This window comes from Erinaceus europaeus, chromosome 19 (genome assembly GCF_950295315.1).
Source record: "Erinaceus europaeus chromosome 19, mEriEur2.1, whole genome shotgun sequence".
Classification (NCBI taxonomy): domain Eukaryota; kingdom Metazoa; phylum Chordata; class Mammalia; order Eulipotyphla; family Erinaceidae; genus Erinaceus; species Erinaceus europaeus.
This window is the reverse complement of record NC_080180.1, coordinates 21,458,427-21,482,894: the sequence shown is the minus strand read 5'-3', so window position 1 is coordinate 21,482,894 and position 24,468 is coordinate 21,458,427. Positions and strand designations below refer to the sequence as shown.

Genomic DNA, 24,468 nt, shown 5'->3' with positions numbered 1-24,468 from the left:
ATTGAATGAACACAAGAGACTTGAGGTTCACTGCATGTAATAATAAAGCAGCTAACACTTAGCATTTACTATGTGTGTGTATGTGTATGTATATATATATATATATTCCCTTTTGTTGCCCTTGTTGTTTTTATTGTTGTAGTTATTATTGCTGTTATTGATGTTGTCATTGTTGGGTAGTGCAGAGAGAAATGGAGAGAGGAGGGGAAGATGGGGAGAGAAAGAGAGACTCGTGCAGACTTGCTTCATCGCTTGTGAGGTGACTCCCCTGCAGCTGGTGAGCCAGAGGCTTGAACCGGAACCCTTATGCCGGTCCTTGCACTTTGCACCACCTGCACTTAACCCGCTGAGCTACCGCCCGACTCCCTATTTGTTCATTTCTAAGGTATTTATGGAGCCAGAACAGTTTCAAATGCCAGGAATCCAAATTTGAACAAACATGAAAATTCCTGTAGCCCAGTATTTTTCATCCTTATTTTTTTAATCTATTACATATGGAGGAGAAAGTTTCACATCAGGCACAGAGGAGAAAGAGGAAACAAACCAGGGCACCACCCTGCTCCATGTAGTGCTGGGAATCAAACCAAAAACTTCAGGCACGGAAGTCCAGTGCTCTACCAGTTGAGCTATTTTCCCTAGTTGCTTTTTGTTTCCATTTTTATGGTGACTTTCCTGGTAAGTTTTACCTTGTTAAACCCTTAGAACTATTCTCCATAGTGGAGATGTGAGGTTCCTGTTGTCTTAGGGTTCAAAAAGATAAACGATAGTTAATGTTATCATCACATTATTTGGTAATTGGGTTAACTTTGAAAAGTCCTTTTGTTAGGGTTTGCTGTACAGTACCCAGTATCTTGTATATAGCTGTGCCATTGGTTGCTTCTGATCTACTTGGTCTAGGCTTTTGAGAGAGTCTGCATATCAATTACACAGCCTATATATTGAAAAGATTCAGTTTGTGTTTTGAAGAACTTCGAGACATACAATTAATTTTCCCCCTCTCGTATTAATTAACTAGTGATTTATATGACTACATTTTACTAGGAGTGTACATAAACACCATTCCCACCACCAAAAGACTGTGACCCATCCCTCCCACCCACTCCCACCCCCCACTGTCCCAGGAAGCTGCATGTCTACTCACCACAGGGTTTTTACTTTGGTCAGGTCCAAAGTAAAAACTTACAATTTGGTCAGGTCCTGCTTTTAGTTTCCCTTTCAGATCTTCTTAGTCAACTTCTGTTGATGAGTGGGATCATCCCATACTCATCTTTATCTTTCTGACTTAGCTCACTTAACATAATTCCTTCTAGCTCTGTCCAAGATGGGATAGCTGCATAGTATTCCATTGTGTATATATACCACAGCTTTCTCAGCCTGGTGTTGGGCACCTGGGTTGCTTCCAGGTTTTAGCTATTATGAATTGTGCTGCTCTTTTTGGTAGGGTGTTACGGAGTCCTTGGGGAGGACTCCATAAGGCTAGACATGGATCATATGGAAGGTCCATGCCTAGCCTTCTGAGAGTTTTCCAGACTGCTCTCCGCAGAGGCTGTACCAATTTACATTCCCACCAGCAATGTAAAAGGGTTCCTCTGTCCCCACAGCCTCTCCAGCATTTGTTGCTGCTGTCCTTTTTGATGTATGCCATTCTTACAGGAGTGAGGTGGTATCTTAGTGTTGTCTTAATTTGCATTTCTCTGACAATCAGTGACCTAGAGCAGTTTTTCATATGTTTGTTAGCCTTTTGGATGTTGTCTGAGGTGAATGTTTTGTTCATATCCTCTGCCCATTTTTGGATGGGGTCATTTGCTTTTTTGATGTTAAGTTTGCTGAGCTCTTTATATATTTTGGTGATTAGTTTCTTGTCTGATGTATGGCATGTGTACCTCTCCTACCCTATGGTTTTGTTAATTAATCCTTTCTTAAATAAAAAATTAAAATAAATAAATAAAAGAACTATTCTCATTTTTCAGAGGTGGGAACTGAGACTTGCAGGTTAACATAGTACAGACAGTAGAGAGCCAGGATTCCTCTCTACATTCTGCTCCACAATCAATTTTTCATTTTCTTAACCACTAAACTATGAGCTATTATTTACTTAGTGTGTTTCAAATTGATCGAATCAGGAAGCAATGACAGATGACTTTTTAGAATTGTATGGACCTTTGAAATAAAACTAAGTGGACCAGGAAGAGCAAATGACCTTATTCAGAGTGGAGATGAAAACATTTTGGGGGCTGAGGAGACAGCATAATGACTGTGCAAAAGACTCTGTAGTCTGAGGCTCTGAGGTCCCACGTTCAATCCCCAACACCTCTATAAGCCAGGGCTGAGCAGTGCTCTGGTATCTGTCTGTTTTTCTCTCTGTATCTCTCTTTCAGAAAATATCAAAAATAAATAAAGTATTTTTAAGAAAGAAGGAAAAGAGAGGGAAAAAATATGTTGGAATTCTTGTATCATCCTCCTGAACTGTCAAGAATGACCTTTAATTTATTTTTGGAAAGGCAGCAAGTAACACATTTTTTTGTTTCTTTTTTTCTTTTCTTTTTCTTTTTTTTTTTTTTTTTTTTTATACCAGAGCACTGTTTAGCTCTAGCTTATGGTGGTGTGGGAGATTGAACCTGGGACTTTGGAGCCTCAGGCATGAGAGTCTGCATAACCGTTATGCTATCTCCCCTCCGCCCCTATTTTTTTCTTTCTATATGCCATCCAGAAATAAGAACCAGATGTTTGGTTCTCTGTTGTTGGTAGCTAACACTTCCTCTCATTACATGAAGCAACAGTACTGAAAACAATGGAAAGCAAAATATCCTACTGCGTAAAATATCATGGGCTTTAGAATCTAGATTTTTGTTTGTTTACTGTGACTGTAATCTCTGATCTCCAGTTCCTTCTATAAAATCTTAATAAGGTAAATATTTAGTACCTAGAGTTGTCCAGTGTGTTTAATAAGAACAGTGCCAGTGCCAGATGGTGAAATAGCTCACTTAAGGATGTGTGTGATTCAGGTTTGAGCCCAGCCTCCACTTCAGTGCTATGATCTCTTTCATATTCTATTCTATTCTATTCTATTCTATTCTATTCTATTCTATTCTATTCTATTCTATTCTCTTCTCTTCTCTTCTCTTCTCTTCTCTTCTCTTCTCTTCTCTCTCTCTCTTCCTGTCTCTAAATCAAACAAAGAATAATGCCAGTGACTTGGACATAAAACATTTCTCTGTGGGAGTTTAGAATTTGTCCTATGTTATAAAGCACCAATGGTAAGGCCTTTTCGTGTGTGTGTGTGTGTGTGTGTGTTCAGTAAGTCCAAAGCTTTCTACTGATAGTTGAAAAGCCCCATCTTTATAAATCGATTTGTCTGATTTAAACGTCAAACATGTAGAGTCTATAGCAGATTAAACTACTATCCCACAACTGAGGAAACCACTCAGCTGGTAGAGTGCAGGACTTGCATGCCCAAGGCTCCAAGTTCAGTTACCAGCACCACATATATTGGAGTGTTGTTTTGACTTCTCTTTCACATATAAAATAGATCTAAAAAAAAAAGTTGAGAGGCCAGGTGGGGGCACACCCAGTAGAGTGCACATTATAAGGAGCGAGGACCTGAGCTCAAGCCCCTGACCCCCACTTGCAGGTGGTGGAGACCTCACAAGTAGTGAAATAGTGCTACAGGTGTCTCTCTATTTTTTGTTTGTTTGTTTGTTTTACCAGAGCACTGCTCAGCTCTGGCTTATAGTGATGTGGGGGATTGAACCTGGGACTTTGGAGCTTCAGGCATGAGAGTTTCTTTGCATAACCATTATGCTATCTACCCCTACCCAATAGAATTTTTTTTTTTAAGTCTGTATCTCTTTATTCCTCTCTGTATTCCCATCTCCTCTCAATGTCTCTGTCCTACCTAGCAAAATTTTATGAAATAAATAAGTAAAAGCCATTAGCCCGCCATTCTTATTTTTAACAGCAACAGCAATTTAAATCATGGACCCTAAGCACCATCCCCTTTGTCTAATGTACCAGAGTAGCTCCTTGTGGTCTTCCAGCTCTTGGCCCATTTCAATTATTCTACCCATTACTAGTCAGGTTCACCTTCACAAAACAGCAGTATCACTCATCTGCCTGAAACTTCTTCATGATTTCCTGTTGCTCTTTGGGTAAAATCCAGTCTGTAATATATCTCGCCCAAGTTGACGACCATTCTTCTCCTGTCCTTAGCGAGCTGTATGTGAAAGGATTGTTTTCCTAAGACCCTAGCCATCTCTGGATCATGGGAAATAATGGAGCTGGGGAGGCCAGGAACACGCAGGAGAAAGTAAACATGGCTACTGTTTGGGAATGAAAGATCATGGGTAAGAGAAGCAGAGCTCCATGATATATTACTGTGCATGTATAGGTGGATTCTGAAGAGCCGGTCTTTGAGGCTGTGATCAATTGGGTGAAACATGCCAAGAAGGAGCGGGAAGAGTCCTTGCCTGACCTGCTGCAGTATGTCCGCATGCCCCTGCTGACTCCCAGGTACATCACGGACGTCATCGATGCTGAGGTGAGCCTGCGGGTTTTACAGGATCCGAAGCCTCACACAGCTCCAGTAGCTGGCTGGCGTGTCCTCAGCACCGCTTATTTTACCCAGCGTGCCAGGCTCCAGGCACAAATGAAAAGCTGTAATCTAATTAAATGTTATCTTGTCATTTTGTTTTGCATGTCGCCAAGTGTTTTTCTTATATAACATCAGATTAAAAAAAAAAAGAAAGCTGCTTTTTCCTTTAAACATAAATTCTTTTGCATTGCCCTGAGAAAGATGCTTTAATTTATCTCTTTTTTTTTTAAATGGGAAGATATGTTTTTTTTTTTTTAAAGATATTATTTATTTATGAGAAAGATAGGAAGTGAGAGAAAGAACCAGACATCACTCTGGCACACATGCTGCCGGGGATCGAACTCGGGACCTCATGCTTGAGAGTCCAAAGCTTTACCACTGTGCCACCTCCCAGACCACTCTTTTTGTTTTTTTTTTGTTTTTTTTTTTAATATTTTATTTATTTTCTCTTTTGTTGTCCTTGTTGTTTCTCGTTGTTGTTGTAGTTATTATCGTTATTGATGTTGTCATTGTTAGATAGGACAGAGAGAAATGGAAAGAGGAGGGGAAGACAGAGAGGGGCAGAGAAAGATAGACACCTGCAGACCTGCTTCACCGCCTGTGAAGCGACTCCCCTGCAGGTGGGGAGCCAGGGGCTCGAACCGGGATCCTTATGCCGACCTTGTGCTTTGCGCCACCTGCGCTTAACCCGCTGCGCTACCGCCCGACTCCCTTTCTTTTTGTTTTTAAAGACTTTACTTATTTATTCATGAAAAGGGTAGAAGAGAAAGAGAGAGTACACGGCATCACTCTGGTACATGTGCCAACAGGGACTGAACCCAGGACCTCCTGCTTTATTCACTGCACCACCTCCTGGACCACTAATTTGTCTCTTTCTTTTTGACCTCCAGTGAAGTCACCATGATAGTACCTAAGAGTAGTTTAGTGTCTGCTTGGATCATCATGGTCGGTTGATTTCAGAGTTCACAACAAACACCGTGTTTCAGATTGTTCATGTTGGAGAAAGCTGCAGACTGGTGAATGTCACCTCTCAAACTCTTCCTCTGACCTATAATTTTTTTCTCATCATCCATATGTATACTTCTCATGTGTCTTTTCTTTCTTTGATTGTTAGAAGAGAAAACTGGGGAGTCGGGCTGTAGCGCAGCGGGTTAAGCGCAGGTGGCGCAAAGCACAAGGACCGGCATAAGGATCCTGGTTCGAACCCCGGCTCCCCACCTGCAGGGGAGTCGCTTCACAGGCGGTGAAGCAGGTCTGCAGGTGTCTGTCTTTCTCTCCTCCTCTCTGTCTTGCCCTCCTCTCTCCATTTCTCTCTGTCCTATCCAACAACGACAACAACAATAATAACTACAACAATAAAACAACAAGGGCAACAAAAGGGAATAGATAAATAAAACAAGTATTTAAAAAAAAAAAAAAGAAGAAGAGAAAACTGGACTAAGACTCACAGGACTGGAATGCCAAATTCATTACTTGTAACTCTCCTTCCTTCTCAGCTTGTGTTATCATTTCCTAGTGGCCAAGTCCAACTAGAAGCCAAAGAGCAAGGAACTTGGTTCATATGGGCCAGTCTACTGAGCCCAGAAGCAGGCTGGAGAAGGATGAGGGTGAATCTGCGAAGGCAGATGAGAGTTTTTCATTACTGAGCTCCATCAAGAGGTAGATGTAGGTGCAAAAGGTCACACGCAAATCAGTCTGTTTATATGCAGTGTGCAGAACAGGCAAGTGTAGAGAAAGAGAAAGTAGATGAGTGGTTCCTGTGGGCTGGCAGCAAGCAGGTACTTGCTAATGGGTCCAGATCTTCTTTAGGGGGTACTGGAATGTTTCTGAACTTCTTTTTAACTAATTAATTTATTTATTTTCCCTTTTGTTGCCCTTGTTTTTATTGTTGTTGTAGTTATTCTTGTTACTTATATCTTCGTTGTTAGATAGGACAGAGAGAAATGGAGAGAGGAGGGGAAGACAGAGAGGGGGAGAGAAAGATAGACAAACCTGTAGACCTGCCTCACTGCCTGTGAAGCAACTCCCCTGCTGGTGGGGAGCCAGGGGCTCGAACCCGGATCCTTATGCCGGTCCTTGTGCTTCACGCCACGTGTGCTTAACCCGCTGTGCTACTACCCAGCTCCCAAGTTTCTGAAATTTCACCGTGGTTGCACAGCTCTGTGATGATACTAAGCAATACTAAATTGTATAAAAGAGGGGGTCGGGTGGTAGCGCAGCGGGTTAAGCGCACATGGAGCAAAGCGCAAGGACCGGCATAAGGATCCTGGTTCGAGCCCCCGGCTCCCCACCTGCAGGGAAGTCACTTCACAGGCGGTGAAGCAGATCTGCAGGTGTCTGTCTTTCTCTCCTTTTTCTCTGTCTTCCCCTCCTCTCTCCATTTCTCTCTGTCCTATCCAACAATGACATCAACAACAATAATAATAACTACAACAACAAAACAAGGGCAACAAAAGGAAATAAATATCAAAAAAAAGAAAAAAATAGTATAAAAGAATCAATTTTTAAAATTTCTTTATTGGGGGATTAATGGTTTACAGTAAACAGTAAAATACAATAGTTTGTACATGTGTGACATTTCTCAATTTTCCACATTTCCATTCAGAAGGATAAGTTTTATGGCACTTGGAATAAATCAGTAAAGGAGAAAGCAGGGTGAAGAAGTAGGAGGAAAAATAGATATTATGGCTAGGCTGTGAGCCATGGGGACAATATTTACTTCTCTGTTATCCCAGAACGTATCAGAAGTCTTTTGGTCTTCCTTGCAATTCTTTTTTGTTTTTTAATTTATTCCCTTTTGTTGCCCTTGTAGTTTTATTGTTGTAGTTATTGATGTCGTCCTTGTTGGATAGGACAGAGAGAAATGGAGAGAGGAGGGGAAGACAGAGGGGGAGAGAAAGACAGACACCTGCAGACTTGCTTCACCACCTGTGCAGCGACTCCCCTTGCAGGTGGGGAACCAGGGGCTCAAACTGGGATCCTTATGCTGGTCCTTGCGCTTCGTGCCACCTGCGCTTAACCCGCTGCACTACTGCCCAACTCCCCCTTTCAATTTTTTTTTAAATAAATTTATTTCTTTATTGGGGAATTAATGCTTTACATTCAACAGTAAATACAATAGTTTGTACATGCATAACATTCCCCAGATTCCCATTTAACAATACAACCCCCACTATTTCATACATCATTTTTCATGGACCTGTATTCTCCCCACCCACCCACCCACCCCAGAGTCTTTTACTTTGGTGTAATACTCCAATTCCATTTCAGGTTCAACTTGTGTTTTCTTTTCTAATCTTGTTTTTCAACTTCGGCCTGAGAGTGAGATCATCCCATATTCATCCTTCACTTTCTGACTTATTTCACAAAACATGATTTTTTCAAGGTCCATCCAAGATTGGCTGAAAACGGTGAAGTCACCTTTTTTACAGCTGAGTAGTATTCCATTGTGTATATATACCACAGCTTGCTCAGCCACTCATCTGTTGTTGGACACCTGGGTTGCTTCCAGGTTTTGGCTATTACAAATTGTGCTGCCAAGAACATATGTGTATACAGATCTTTTTGGATGGATGTGTTGGGTTCCTTAGGATATATCCCCAGGAGGGGGATTGCAGGGTCATAGGGTAGGTCCATTTAATATATTGCTGTAGCTCTTTCAGTAGAAGTTTGATGTATTTAGATGGCTTCTCATTGGGTGCATAGATATTAATAATTGTTAAGTCCTCTTGATTGACTGATCCTCTGAGCATTAAGTAGTGTCCATTCCTATCTTTTTTAATCTTATCTATTTTAAAGTCTATCATGTCAGATATGAGAATAGCTGTTCCAGCCCTTTTTTGTGGGCCATTGGCTTGTATGATAGTTTTCCATCCTTTCACTTTAAGTCTGTGTTTGTCTTGTTGAGTTAGGTGAGTTTCCTGTAGACAACATATTGTTGGGTTGTGTTTTCTGATCCATCTTCCTACTCTGTGTCTTTTAATAGGTGAATTCAGGCCATTGACATTTATTGATATCAAAGATTGAAGATATTTTAACACCATTCTTGTAGAGTTTTAGAGTGTTTTGATATATGTCCTATTAGTGGTGGTCTGGTTGTTTATAGGAAACCTTTCAGAACTTCTTTCGGGGCAGGCTTGGTGATGGTTGCTTCCTTCAACTGTTGCTTGTCTGAGAAGGTTTTGATGCTTCCATCTAGTCTGAATGACAGTCTAGTAGGATATAGTATTCTTGGCTGAAAGCCTTTCTCATTGAGCACTCGATAGATATCTTGCCATTCTCTTCTGGCCTGTAGTGTTTGTATGGAGAAGTCTGCTGCTAATCTTATGGGTTTTCCTTTGTAGGTGACTCTTTGTTTTTCTCTTGCAGCCTTGAGGATCCTTTCTTTATCCTTATTCCTTTCCATTCTAAGTATGACTTGTCTTGGTGTCTTTAGGTCTGGTTAATTCTGTTTGGGACCCTCTGGGCTTCTTGAATCTTTATGTCTTTGGTGTTGTCTAGACTAGAGAGATTTTCAGCTATTATGGCCTGGAGAATGCTTTCTTCCTCTCCTTCTCTTTCTTCCTCTGGTAAGCCAATAATGCGTATATTGTTTCTTTTGAAGTCATCCCATGGGACTCTGTTGTTGTATTCAGCATCTCTTAATCTCTTTTTTTTTTTTTAATTTTTTTTAATTTTTTTTTTCTTGGTAATTTTTATTTATTTATCTTCCCTTTTGTTGCCCTTGTCTTTTTTTTGTTGTTGTTGTTGTAGTTGATGTCGTCGTTGTTGGATAGGACAGAGAGAAATGGAGAGAGGAGGGGAAGACAGAGAGGAGGAGAGAAAGACAGACACCTGCAGATCTGCTTCACCGCCTGTGAAGCGACTCCCCTGCAGGTGGGGAGCCAGGGGCTGGAACCGGGATCCTCATGCTGGTCCTTGCGCTTAGCGCCACCTGCGCTTAACCCGCTGCGCTACCGCCCAGCTCCCCATCTCTTAATCTCTTTTTGAGATCTCTTACTTCTTTTTTAGTTGTCTCTAATTCATCCTCAATCTTGCTAATTCTGTTTTCAGCCTCATAGATTCTATTCTCTCTGCCCTCTACTGCTTTCTGGAGTTCATCTATTTTGTTGCCTTGCTCTGATACTGTTTTAGCTTGTTCAGCTAGTTGCCTTCTTAGCTCAGCGATTTCAGCTTTCAGCTCTCTAATAACCATGAGATAATTAGAATTTTCTTCCATTTTCTCATTTGTTGTTCCTGCATTTCTGATTACAATTTTTTCAAATTCTTTACTCACTCCTGTTATTATTTCCTTAGCTAATGTTTGGATGTTGAACTCGTTGTTTTGTGCTTCCCCCTCTGGAGGACTTTTAGCTGGACTCTTGTCCTGGTTCGAGTCTCCAGTATTTTTTCTTGTTGTTTTAACCATTTTATATATGTTAACAGTTTTTTCAATCCCTGAGTTGGAGCTCAGTGGTGTAAAAGCCTCTTTTTTTTTCTTCCCTGTAGGCTATGGGAGCCTGAGGGCTTTTAAACTATCAATAGGCTTCTTAGCTTAATCACTGACTCCTGACCAAGAGATAAAGCAGGGTGTGGCAGAGATAATCTAGTGGTTATGCAAAGAGACTTTCACAGCCCCTCAGCTATGCCACCGAGGTATAGGTATTCTCCTGAGTTTCCCGGTTAGATCTCTGTCCCCTGGTGTCCCTCCCTGTTGCTGCTCCAGATTCTAAGGGTAGTAGCAATGGAGACTCAGAGTTGCACTTAGTGAGTCTCTGGGGTCCTTTCCTCCCTTCAGCTGTCCCCTTGTTGTGGAGCAGACTGGAGGTGGTGTCTCAACTGATAAACTGTTGAACTGTTAGCAGCCACTTAATCTCTCCTTAGGCCCCTCTCTCCTCTCTGTCACCAGCCCCGCGTGTTTGTACTCATGGGTGATTTACTGGGTTCCTGTGGTCATTCTAGTCCTGTCTTGTTTTGGTCCGGGTGGTCTCCTTTGGTATTCCTAGTTGATCTGGGAGAGGAGAGCAGAGGAGAGCAGAGGAGAGGAGAGGAGGGGAGGGGAGGGGAGGAGAGGAGAGGAGAGGAGAGGAGAGGAGAGGGGAGAGAAAGCGATCTGTTGCTCGTAGCTCCGCCTCAGGAAGTCTCCCCTTTCAATTCTTATTAGTAATTCTGTACTTGGATTTATGTAGTCACTGAAATGATGTATAAATAAGTGCAGTTATTTTTAAGTACCAACCTCATTGGGGATACTTACACCTTTTTTTTTTGTCATATCTGTTCAAAAAATTTTTAATAATTTCTGGAAATCTATATAATTATTATCAATAACACTCAAGAAGTTGTTAGCTGTTTTTCTATATCATTAACTTTGAGGGCTGGATGGTGGCACACTCAGTTGAGCACATACGTTACCATGCATAAGGATTCAGGTTCAAGCCCCTGACCCCACCTCCTACAGGGGAAAGTTTCACGGGAGGCGAAGCAGTGCTGTGGGTGTGTCTCTTTGTCATCCCTCCACGCCCTCAGTTTCTGTCTCTGTTCTGTAAATGAATGAATGAATAAATGAATAATTTTCTTTTTTTAAAGAAGTTAGTTCTGAGACTGATGAAGTAGCTTGCTTGGACAGTGTGCTGCTTTGCATGCTCCCGGTCCGGGTTTGAGTGTGACTCCTACTACACTGAAGTAAGCTTTAGCTCTAGGGTCTCTTTCACTCTCTCTCTGTCACTACCAAAAAAAAGTGATTTTAAGGGACACGTTACCATACTTGGGATCCTGTGTTTGATACCCAGCACCACTAGGAAGCCATGTGGACAGCAACAGGGAGAACGCCATATTGTGTCTGTCATTCCTTCTTTCCTCTCTCTACCCCTTAAGATAATAGAATTTTAATAATTGGCCAAGGGAGGCTGCTCAGCTATGTCACATACACATGCATGAGGCCCTCAGTTAATTCCCTGGCACTGCATTAAACAAATAAGTGAATTTTAAAATTTTATTTGTTAGATATAGACAGAGAATTTGAGAGGAGATAAACACACACATACACACGCACACACACACACACACACATACACACACACGGGGGCGGGGGGAGAGACGTGGAGCCCTGTTTCACCACTCATGAAGCTTTCCACCTGCAAGTGGGGGCCAAGGGCATGAACCTGGGTGCTTGTGCACTATAATATGTACACTTAGCTATAACCAAGTACACCGCTGCCTGTCCCTTAAGAAGTGAATTCTTTTTTTTTTTCTAATTACCTTTATTTATTGGATAGAGACAGCCAGAAATCAAGAGAGAAGGGAGTGATAGAAAGGAAGACAAGAGAGAGACACCTCCAACACTGCTCTACCACTCTCAAAGCGTATTCCTGCAGATGGAGACTGGGGGCTTAAACCTGGGTGCTGGTGCATTGCAACATGTTTGCTCAACCAGGTGCACCACCACCCGGCCCCAAGAAATAAATTCTTTTTTTTTTTAAGATTTTATTTATTTACTAATGAGAAAGAAAAAGAGAGACCCAGATATGACTCTGGTACATGTGCTGCTGGGGATTGAACTCAGTATCACATGGTTAAGAGTCTAATGCTTTACCCACTGTGCCACCTCCTGGACCACAAAAGTGAATTCTTTATATGTATCATTTATACTCTTACAGTATGAGAGGAAGCCCCTGTTGCTAACTCTGCTACCTGCTGTATTTCAGCCTTTCATCCGCTGTAGTTTACAGTGCAGAGATCTCGTTGATGAAGCAAAGAAGTTCCATCTGCGGCCTGAACTCAGAAGCCAGATGCAGGGGCCCAGGACCAGGGCGCGTCTGGGTAAGCTGACTTCTTGGCAGGGGCCGGTCTGTTTTCAACTTGTTGTTGCAAGTGGTGTGACATGGTTGCAAAGTACTTTAGAAATAAAACGATGGGGGTGGGGGTGGGGGTGGGGTGGGTAGACAGCTTAATGGTTATGCAAAGAGCCTTTCATGCCTCAGACTCCAAAGTCCCAGGTTCAATTCCACATCACCATAAGCCAGAACTGAGCAGTGCTCTGGTAAAACAAACAAACAAAAACCAAAAAAAAAGAAAAGAAAAAAATATATAGAAATATGGGTCTGGGGAGATAGCATATTTGTTGTGCAGAAAGATTTTCATTCCTGATGCTCAGGTTCCATCCCCTGCACAGTGCTCTCACTAAAAGAATAAAATACAACAACCTTGATTCAGAACTGTTTTTCAGTCATGTCATCTTGAACAAGCCACCTTGCCCACCTCAGTTTTCTTTTCTAAAAACCGAGGTACCTTTCATATTTATTTCATGTAACTGTTCAGTTGTTAGAAAAGTTACGATGCATTTTTGCATAGAAAAAAGTGTGTCGTGACTTTTCTTACAACCCAGTATTTAGAGGATTAATGACATAAAATATATTCAAATACTTTTTCAAATATTTTATTAATTAATGAGATAGGAAGAGAGAGATAAAGAGATCCAAACTGATATCAATCTGGTACTGCCAGGGGTCAAGCTGAGGAATTCATGCTTTAGAGAGTCCAACACACTGTCTACCACAACACCTCCCAGACTGCTCAAGGACTGTATATACTGACAAATATCATGAAATCTGCACACAGACCAGCATCAGGATCCCAGTTCAAGCCCCCAACTCCCCACCTGCAGGGGAGTCGCTTCACAGGTGGTGAAGCAGGTCTGCGGGTGTCTATCTTTCTCTCCCTCTTTCTGTCTTCCCCTCCTCTCTCCATTTCTCTCTGCCCTATCCAGCAACAGCGGCAGCAGTAACAACAAGGACAACAAAAGGGGAAAAAAAATTTTTAAAATAAAGTTTCTTAAAATATATATATATATCATGAAATCTATTATAATATAAAAAATTATCAATGAGAGAGAAGAAGAGAGAACCAGAGCATCACTCTAGCATATGATACCAGGAATTGAACTTGGGACTAAAGCCTTATCCACCAGGCACCTCTCAGACTGCTATTTATATTTTAGTCCATTTGGAATCTGTAAATTAAAAGTGATTTCCAGCAACTGGTGAAATGGCTTACCAAGTGGAGTGCAGGACTGGCATGCCTCAGACCCTGAGCTCAGTCCCCAGCATGACTTTTCTCTCTCTATTATGAATTGAGTATTTCTTAAAAAGCTTTTTGGATGCCACGTGGTATGTGGTATGATACCACTTTTGAGTTTACTTCTGGAGTTGGAATGTTGTCTAGACATTTAAATATCAAAAGTTGATTCTCAAGAACTAAACTCTGAAGAAGAAATTCTCTCGTATGATGCAGCTTTACAGTGGCTCTCCTATTCCTGTTGGCTTCTCTGCACCACCTAAAGCAAGCTCCCCCAGATCTGCCTCTACTTGTGCTTCCAGGTGGCAAAGTAACCTTTCTTTTGCTCTCTTGTCCTCAGGAGCCAATGAAGTGCTTCTGGTGGTTGGGGGCTTTGGAAGCCAGCAGTCTCCCATTGATGTGGTAGAGAAATATGACCCCAAGACCCAGGAGTGGAGCTTTTTACCAGTAAGTTATGGTGGAACCAGTAATGATAAAAGATCTTAAAGTTCCTTAGTCTCTGACTCCATATAGATTATAACCAACCCGACCCCTAAGAATAGAAAAGTCGTAGCTCCAGTGGCACAGTGGGTTAGTGCACGGTATTTATAAGAGTAGAAAAGTCTAGTAACGGCACCACCTTCCTTACAGCAGTGTTATTGACCATTTCAACTGTGCTCCAGAATTGATCGGTGGCCCTATATCAAATTAAAGTCAGCTGGCTCCCAGTATTCATTGCCTTTCTGAGCTGTTGGTATAACTTCCAGTATGTTCCAGTGCTTTGTGAAATCAAATTCAGTGTTCAAGTGAACTCAGAACTTTGTCTGTTTTTCTCTTTTGATGTCAAATGAATAACACTGAGTGGTCGGGGTGGGGGTACACTGGATAAAGCCTTAGATTCTCAAGCATAAGGTCCCGAGTTCAACCCCCGGCAGCACATGTACCAGAGTGATGTCTGGCTCTTTCTTCCCTCCTATCTTTCTCATTAATAAGTAAATAAAATATTTTCTAAAAGGGGGGGGGGGGGGGTACCAGGCAGTAGTACAGTGAGTTTTGCACACATGGCGTGAAGCTCAAGGACCTTTGTAAGGATCCCGGTTCGAACCCCCAGCTCCCCACCTGCAGGGGGTCGCTTCACAAGCAGTGAAGCAGGTCTGCAAGTGTCTGTCTTTCTTTCCTCCTCTCTGTCTTCTCCTCCTCTCTCCATTTCTCTCCGTCCTGTCCAACAACAGCAACAGCAGTGGCAACAATAACAACAACGAGGGCAACAGAATGGGGAAATGGCCTCCAGGAGCAGTGGGTTCAAGTGCAGGCACCGAGCCCCAGCAATAACCCTGGAGGCAAAACAACAACAACAACAAAAACCCCTTGCTGTGAAATAAGCGGTGTTCTTTAAAAAAAAAAAAATTCTGAGAACACATGAAAATCTTTTGACCATTCCTCCTGACCTTTAGGGCCTCTGAATCCTGAACCTTTGATTCAGAAGCCTAGCACTTTATGGAAGGGTCTCATTCCTACAAAAAAGTTATGGGAGGAGATATCATAATGGTTATGCAAAACAAAAAAACCCTCATGCCTGAGCCTCCTAAGTCCTAGATTCAGTCTGCAAAAACTGAGCTATGCTCTAGGGGGGAAAAAAAAAAGTTGGGGAGCACAAGAGGTGGTACAGTGAATGGTGTTTGACTTAGAAGCATGAGGTCCTGAATTCAGTCCCCAGCATTACATGTACCACAAGGATACTCTGGTTGTCTCTCCATATATATATATATATATTTTTTTTTTTTTTTTGAGAAAGGAGTCAGATATTAGATAACAGAACGATAGTCTAGAAGCCTTGGTTAGGAAGAAGCATGTGTGCAGTAACCTGCGTCTTTAGGAGCTCTGCGACACACTAGGTATTCATTCAGTAGACATACAGCTAGGAGTGGCTTGTGGATAAACCATTGCCTCAAAGGTGTATGGTTACAACTGAAGGAGCAAAGGTGTGTAGGTTCTGGAAGGATAGCAGCCCAGCAGGTGGCACAGTGCTACAGCAAGGAGCTTTCAGTGCAGCCCTTGCCATCAAATATGCCAGAGTGAAGTTCTGGTTCTCATTCTCTCCTCTTCCCCTCACCCCTTGGAAACAAATCTTTTTATTTATTTATTTATCCACTTTTGTTGCCCTTGTTTTTTTTTATTGTTGTAGTTATTGTTGTTATTGATGTTGTTGTTAGATAGGACAGAGAGAAATGGAGAGAGGAGGGAAAGACGGGGGAGAGAAAGATAGACACCTGCAGACCTGCTTCACTGCTTGTGAAGTGACTCCTCTGCAGGTAGGGAGCCGGGGGCTTGAACCGGGATCCTTACGCCAGTCATTGTGTGTTGTGCCACCTGTGCTTAACCCACTGTGCTACCACCTGGCTCCCTGGAAACAAATCTTTAGCTGCAGAAATAACCAACTGGTAGAGCTTTGGACTTGTATGTCTAAAGTTCTCAGTTCTGTTCTCACATAACATACCAAATTGGTATAAATACTGGCTTATCTTGTTTCTGTCTCGCTCAGGTGAGCTGTCTGTCTCTGTCTCTCTTTTCCTCTCACATGTAATAAGTCCTTGAAAGAAAGAAAAGGTTGGTTGGAAGGGTGAGTGGGTAGAGCGTGGAAGAAAGAGTAGCAAGAGGTGTAAAGCCCAAGACTTGCCTGACTCAAGTGTCCTGGACTCCTTTTCTCACAAATCCATAGAGCATCACTCGTAAGAGACGCTACGTAGCCTCAGTGTCCCTCCATGACCGGATCTACGTAATTGGCGGCTATGATGGCCGTTCCCGCCTCAGTTCAGTGGAATGTCTGGACTACATGGCAGATGAGGATGGGGTTTGGTACTCTGTAGCCCCCATGAACGTCCGGCGAGGCCTTGCTGGAGCCACCACCCTAGGAGGTAGGCTTATTGTGTGGAGCTGTGTTTCCGTATTATGGGGTCAGAATTGCTGTCTTTTTCTGACAGGAATGTGAAGTGTGGAATGAAATGATGAAAATGTGGGAAGGGGTTGGGGAGATAGCATGATGGTTATGCAAACCACCCCAGCACCCTCTTAAGCCAAAGCCAGACAGTGCTGTGGTAAAGTAAGCAAATGAATAAATAAGATCTAGCAAGGAAGGAAACGAAAAGGAAGGAAGAAATGAAGGAGGGAGGCAGGCAAAGAGTCTGGTGAGTATTCAGTTGTTCAACAAGGAACAACCAAAAAAAAAAGTGGGGGAGTTGGGCGGTAGCGCAGCGGGTTAAGTGCAGGTGGTGCAAAGCGCAAGGACTGGTTTAAGGATCCCGGTTCGAGCCCCCCACCTGCAAGGGGTTCGCTTCACAGGCCGTGAAGCAGGTCTGCAGGTGTCTGTCTTTCTCTCCCCCTCTCTGTCTTCCCCTCCTCTCTCCATTTCTCTCTGTCCTATCTAACAACGAACGACATCAATAACTACAACAACAATGAAAAACAAGGGCAACAAAAAGGAAAATAAATAATTTTTTGTTTTTAAGTGGTAAATCAAGTTCCAGTGTGCTTAGTGGAGAATTACCACTAGTTGTCATGCTTTGGGCTGGGAAGAAAGTCCAGTCTGTTAGAGTACCAGCTTGCAGGCCTGAAATCCAAGAGTTTGCAGGTTCAATCCCAGACATCACCTTATACCAGAGATGAACAGTACTCTAGTCTTCCTCACCCCAACTATCTCACATTCTCTCGAGAAAAATAAGTAAGGGGGTAGAGGGCAGATAGCATAATGGTTATGCAAACAGACAGTCATTGCCTGAGGCTCCAAAGTCCCATGTTCAATCCCTGCACCACCATAAGCCAGAGCCGAACAGTGCTCTGGTAAAATAAACCAATATGGTCCAGGAGGTGGCACAGTGGATAAAGCATTAGAACCTCAGGCGTGAGATCACCCCGGCAGCACATGCACCAGAGTGACATCTGGTTCTTTCTCTCTCTCCTATCTTTCTCATTAATAAATAAAATATTTTATAAAAAAAGGGGACCAGGTGGTGGCGCACCTGGTTAAGTGCACCACACTACAGTGCACAAGGACCTGGGTTCAAGCCCATAGTCCCCACCTGTAGGGGAGAAGCTTCACAAGTCATGAAGTAGAACTGCAGGTGTCTCTCTGTCTCTCTCCCTCTCTATATCCCACTCCCTTCTCAATTTCTCTCTGTCTCTGTCCAATAATAAAATAAAAAGATTTTAAAAAAAAAAGAAAAGAAAAAAGGTGGTTGAGAAGGTGGTGCAGTGGATAAACTGTTGAGCTCTCAAGCATGAGGTCCTAAGTTCAGTCCCCAGCAGCACATGTACCAGAGTAATGTCTGTTTTTTTTTTTCTCTCCTTATATTTCTCATTAATAAATAAAAAAGAAAAAGAAGTAAGTAATCATTATGTTTTTGTAACTCCTAGTCTTTGCTTTTGGAGTCTCTGTCTTACCCTGTTCTTGTTAAGTGTCTTGACTATACTGTCTTCCCTATCTATAAGTCTTTATTTATTTTGGATGGAGATCGAGAGAAATTGAAAGGGACGGGGAGATAAAGAGTGAGAGAGGCAGAGACACACCTGCAGCTCTGCTTCACTGCTTGCAAAGCTTTCCCCCTGTAGTTGGGGACGGGAGGCTTGAACCTGGATCCTTACTATAATGTTTGCATTTAACTTGGTGCACCATAGCTCAGTGCCCCTTATTAAGAAATATTAATTCTGTATCTCATAATTAACTTTATTTTTATTCCCAAATACTTGAAAGCCTTGGTGGACCGGGAGGTGGCGCAGTGGATAAAGCACTGGACTCTCCAGCATAAAGTTCTGAGTTCAGTCCCCAGCAGCACATGTATCAGAGTGATAACTTGTTCTTTTCTCTCTCCCTTTCTCTTTCCTATTTTTCTCATTATTACATAAAGCCTCTAAAAATAATACTTGAAAGCCTTGTGTCTTTGTGAAAAAAGGGTTTGTCAGAAATCACTCATTCTTTAATAGTCTATAATTTGTTCATTCTGAGCAGATATGATCTATGTCTCTGGAGGATTTGATGGAAGCAGGCGGCATACCAGCATGGAGCGATACGACCCAAACATTGACCAGTGGAGCATGCTAGGAGACATGCAGACAGCCCGGGAAGGCGCTGGGCTAGTAGTGGCTAGCGGAGTGATCTACTGTCTAGGTACTCAGTCTGGTCTGGGAGGGGAGAAAACTTAACAGATATGCGTCCCTTTTTACCAGAATTAAGTTCATAAGACTTCCTTCATAGACTGACCTATCCCACTATATTTCCCCTTAGCTGGGTTAGTCTTTTCTGTGAAAAACAGTATATTCGGGAGTCGGGCAGTAACGCAGCTGGTTAAGCGCACGTGGCGCAAAGCCCAAGGACCGGCAAAAGGATCCCGGTTCGAGCCCTGGGCTCCCCACCTGCAGGGGAGTCACTTCACAGGCGATGAAGCAGGTCTGCAGGTGTCTATCTTTCTCTCTCCCCCTCTGTCTTCCCCTCCTCTCTTGATTTCTCTCTGTCTATCCAACAACAACATCATCAACAACAACAATAACTACAACAACAAAACAAGGCCAAAAAAAGGGAAAATAATAATAATAATTTTTTTTTTTTAAATAGTATATTCTAGGTTGAGGGAGACAGCATAATGGTTATGCAAACAGACTCTCATGCCTGAGGCTCTGAGGTCCTAGGTTCAGTCCCCCACACCACAATAAGCCAGAGCTGAGTAGTTCTCAGGTAAATAAAAAAATTAGTATATTCTCAATTTTGTCTTCAGGTTATTGGAACTCTTAAAGGAGAACCAAAACTCAAGGATTTAGTCGAAGCACTCATGAACAGGCAGAATGGGAATAGGTATGAGGAGGTTTTTTTTCCCACCCTAATGGTTTCTACCTTTGTTTTACAGGAGGATATGATGGCTTGAATATCTTAAATTCAGTTGAGAAATATGATCCCCATACAGGACACTGGACTAACGTTACACCAATGGTCACCAAGCGTTCAGGTGAGGACAGGCAGATCTGAGGGAGGTGACATGAATGTTTTATCTAGTTACTAGGGAAATAGTGTAATGGTTTTGCAAAAGGCTTTCCTGCCGGAGGCTCTTAACTCCCAAGTTCAATCCCTATATGACTATAAGCCAGAACTGAGCAGTGCTCTGCTGTGTGTGTGTGTGTGTGTGTGTGTGTGTGTGTGTGTGTGTGTGTGTCTATGTGTCTATCTACCTTTCTCTCTGTGTCTCTTTCATTAAAAATAGTCAATACAGTTTCAGATGCTATATGCATCTTACATATGCAGATACTATATGCATAGGTGCTATATGTATCTTACATATGTAAATACGCAGTCTTACAACAGGGTATATTTTTCCTCCTTTACTGTAGATTTAGTGAAAAGCATGAGTCAGGCTCAATCCACCTCTTTGTGTCTTATGTCTCTGTAGTGAAGATAGCAACCCAGGAAGTGATGTGGATAAAACAGTGAACTCTCAAGCATGAGGTACTGAGTTTGATTCTTACCACTGCATATACCAGAGTGATGCTCTAGCTCCATCTCCCTCTCTCTCTCTCTCTCTCTCTCTCTCTCTATATATATATATATATATATATATATATATATATATGAATGATAAAGACAACTAAAGTTTTCAACCAGGTTATATATTTGAGGGCTGGGTCTGAGAAATAACTCACCAGGTAAGGTGTCTGCATCACCATGCCCTGGGCCGAGTTTGATGCCCTGGGCCGAGTTTGAGCCTCAGCTGCATGTGGGAGGTGCTATGGCAAAAGCTCTTCAGAGGGAACGCACTTGATCCACTGCACCACCACCCAGACTGATTCCTTCCATTTTTTATGACTTTATTTTCTTTTTGAAAGTATTTACTTACTAATGAGAAAGAAAGATAGGAGAAGAAAAGCAAAAGAACCAGACATCACTCTGGTACATGTGCTGCCTGGGATTGAACTCAGGACCTCATGCTGGAGAGTACAAGACTTTATCCACTGCACCACCTCCTGGATCACTGATTTTATTTCTTCCATGCATTCTTTAATATCTAGTATGATTTGAGGGCACGTGTAGTACATAAGTATTTGTTGAATAAAATCACTAAAGCACAAGCACAGATATTTATAGAGAACAACTGTTCATAGAGAACTTCTTGAAGTGGAGGAGGCTGGGGTGTAACAAAGGAGAAAAGAGTGTTCTATTGCACTTTCTCCGGGTCAAAACTGCTCTAGAACCATAGTTACTACTCTTTTTCTTTTTTCCATCTTTACTGTCTTTTTCGAACTTCCTTTCTCCTGATGAAAAGAATCAGGCTTTGCACTAATGAAAGTAAAAAATGAGAACCATATTAATTTGTTCTTTTCTCACTTCAAGTCCTAGTCAGAGTGGTCATAGATAGGGTGAACTATGGTGGCCTACATTAGATTACTCCAGGCTGGCCCTGGCCCCAGTACTAGTCTCATTCAGCTGTCCACTAATGACCAGGGTTCGTTTCTAGAATTCAGGTCCTCAGCAGAGGAAGGATTACTTTGCTGTTCTGCCTTTCTCCCCAGGTGCAGGAGTAGCTCTGCTGAATGATCATATTTATGTTGTGGGGGGATTTGATGGTACAGCCCACCTTTCATCTGTTGAAGCCTATAATATTCGCACTGATTCCTGGACAACCGTCACGAGTATGACCACCCCACGATGCTATGTAGGGGCCACAGTACTTCGGGGGAGACTCTACGCAATTGCAGGGTAAACACTTAGAAACTGGGAGTCGGGCGGTAGCACAGCAGGTTAAGCACACGTGGCGCAGAGCGCAAGGACCGGCATAAGGATCCCGGTTCGAGCCCCTGGCTCCCCACCTGCAGGGGGTTTTCTTCATAGGCGGTGAAGCAGGTCTGCAGGTGTCTATCTTTCTCTCCTCTATCTTTCTGTCTTCCCTTCCTCTCTCCATTTCTCTCTGTCCTATCTAACAATGACAACAACAATAATAACAACAACAGTCAAAAAAAGAACAAGGGAAACAAAAGGGAAAATAAATAAATATAAAAAAAATTTTAAACAAGTAAAAACCAAACAAAAAAAAAAAAACTTAGAAACCAGGCTAGAGTCATCTTGTATCCAGGACAATGTGAACCAATCCACATTTCTGCATGGAGATGGAGTCGGCTTCATGAACATCACTTCAGTGGCAGCCTTGATGTAGTGAGACTTGTACAGAGAAGACTAGAAAGCTCATTTCTTTGTTTTGCTTCCTCCCCACTCAGCTATGACGGGAATTCTCTGCTGAGCAGCATTGAGTGCTATGACCCTATCATCGACAGCTGGGATGTAGTGACATCCATGGGAACCCAGCGCTGTGATGCTGGCGTGTGCGTCCTGCGAGAGAAGTGATCGTCATTGGAGCAGCATCCAGAGCTAGCGGCCAATAAGGGAACAGTTTGCAGGAGAATCGAGGATCCTTTCCAGATTGTCTGTTTCTCGCTGTGTGCACAGGGAGATAACAGGCACCAGTGCAGTTACGATTGTACTTACTTGACACACAGTCTGCCATGCACTGGTGGTTGTCCCCAAGGAGAGTGGGGAATAAGTACCCAAGGGAGGAGAACATGAATTGAATGAATGTCAGAGGCTAGATCAACTCTTCTGGTCTGAGGAGCACTTTTTGTTGATTCAAACTGACCGTGTTCTTGGGAGAATATATGTGTGTATTTGTTTTGCTTCATGTTGCAGAGAATTGAGTCTGACTGGCCAAATGTTGTGGACAGTATCTAGCCTAGATGAATGGGAGGACACCAACCTGAGTGAGCTTGGTTAATGCCAAGTCTTCTTGTTTTCCAGGAACAGATGTCCCTCAATGTCTCGACAGAGCTAGGAGAACACAATTCCATTCTGTAGGAAAACAAATAGGAGAGAACCCCATCAAAACTGTGGGGGCCGAGGGATATTCCCTTAGAGAACAGGATTGGTATATCTGAACTGAAGTTCCAGTGCAAGTCAAGTGAGCTGAACCCGATGAAATGTCAGTGAACCTAGATCCCCATTGAAGTATATAATGTGGAAGATTGAGAAGAGTTTATCTTTCTGAAAGGTCTTCTCTCCCCCCCCCCCCCCCCCGCCCCATGTCACACCTGCAGTCTTGGTACAGGAGAGAAACTAGCAGTAAATAAGTGTGGAGATAGATGGATGGAAGTAATGTGGGAGTTCAGTGTGCCTAGGGACAAACCAGAAGTACTTGTGATTTAACAATCGTTTAGTCCCTGCCAGGACTTGTCAGTCCATGGCAAGGTTTACCTTGAATAGGTAAGAGACTGACTGTCTTTGTTGAATCAAACACTACTATTACTATTATACTTCCGTACTATTTATTTGGGCCTGGGGTGGGGGTGATAGCAGCCTAGGAATTCAGCTATATGATTATTGACCCCATCCTTTTTAAGGGTGCACTTATGCTAAGGAGTGGTTTTTACTGCTGTGTTTGGTGCATTTAGTCTTTTTCCTGTTATAAAGTACCCTTACCTGTGTTTAGAGAGGATTTTACTCATCCCAGCACAGAATAATCAAGGACAGACAGAATTCTTTAGTTGACTCCAGTATCACCTGTCACCACTCCTGAGCTACAATTCAAGGCTCTTCTGTGTTGCTGAGTGAAATTCTTGCCTTATAGATATTGGGAGTGTGGACATGTGATCACCTAAACAAGGATGTCCTTTTTCCTTTACTCTGATGTTCCATTTCTCCCTCTCTTCCTGCATTGTATTAACCTAAAGAGTTCATTTCCTTTGTATTTTTTTAAGAAAATAAAAAATCAAGTGTCTCTAATGCTTGTTAAAGAGTTTGTGGCTGATCAGCACTGTTTTCAACTGCCATTTGGGGAGCCCGGGCATAAGAGATAAGTTTTAAGTCCTGGCTCTTCAGCTTTGTTGTACCTTGTGTGTTTGTAAACTAGCTGTGCTGTCTCTGTTAGGCACAGGTAAAAGGTAGTCACTTTCCCACTAGACACAGCTAGTTTTAGTAAATATTGAAGTTATTTCTAGTCTAAAATACTACAGATCCCCATTGCCTGTATCATGAAGTACAAATTCCTTAGCATGACAACAAGACCCATAGTGATCTGGGCCCATCCTACCTTTATGATGTTACCTTCCTCTCGACTATCTCTTCTCCCAGGTTTTTTACACGAGTCACCATAAATAACTGTCCTCACCCATTCTTGTGTGTTAATATGGTTTCTTCTAATAATCTCATTCTCTGTGTGTGGTAGAGAGCATATTGCTTATGTAATGAGCTTATGTATGAGACACTTATGCATGAAGTCCCAGAGTCAGTCCCCTGCACCACCATAAGCCAGAGCTAAGCAATGCTCTGATCTTTCTCTCACTAAAAGAAAGTATATTAGGAAATCGGGCAGTAGCACAGTGGGTTAAGCACACATGGCACAAAGCACAAGGAGCTGAGAAAGGATCCCAGTTCCCCACCTGCATGGAGAGTCGCTTCACAGGAGGTGAAGCAGGTCTGCAGGTGTCTCTCTTTCTGTCTTCCCCTCCTTGCTCCATCTCTCTGTCCTATCCAACGACGATGACATCAATAACCACAACAGTGTTAAACGAGGGCAACAAAAGGGAAAATAAATAATTAAAATCTGCATTTCCAAACAGAATCCTAATCACTTTTTAAGAGATTTATTTATGGGAGAGAAAGAACTAGAATGTCACTCTAGCCTGTGGAATGCTGTGGATTTGAACTTGGGACCTTATGCTTGAGAATACAGTGCTTTATCCACTGAACTACCTCCCAGGCCACCTAGTGACCTTTAACACCAAATTCAAATGTTTTATCTCAGAATCCATGCTTCTGTTTCATT

The 24,468-nt window shown here is 42.5% G+C and overlaps 1 protein-coding gene across 5 annotated transcripts in view; it reads left to right on the top strand.

Annotated features, from left to right (window-relative positions):
• KLHL12 (kelch like family member 12) overlaps nt 1-23,426 on the top strand; it is a 34,709-nt gene extending 11,283 nt beyond the window's left edge. For 4 of the 5 annotated variants that reach the window (XM_060178586.1, XM_060178584.1, XM_060178585.1 and 1 more), the window contains 8 exons: nt 4,388-4,537; nt 12,274-12,388; nt 13,983-14,089; nt 16,341-16,536; nt 18,624-18,782; nt 19,516-19,614; nt 21,170-21,356; nt 21,872-23,426. In XM_060178586.1, the coding sequence (XP_060034569.1) occupies nt 4,388-4,537; nt 12,274-12,388; nt 13,983-14,089; nt 16,341-16,536; nt 18,624-18,782; nt 19,516-19,614; nt 21,170-21,356; nt 21,872-21,998 (1,140 nt within the window). In that variant the 3' untranslated portion in view covers nt 21,999-23,426. The remainder of the gene's footprint in view (nt 1-4,387; nt 4,538-12,273; nt 12,389-13,982; nt 14,090-16,340; nt 16,537-18,623; nt 18,783-19,515; nt 19,615-21,169; nt 21,357-21,871) is intronic. The other variant, XM_060178588.1, reaches the window with a different exon arrangement.
• The last annotated feature ends 1,042 nt before the right edge of the window (nt 23,427-24,468 follow it).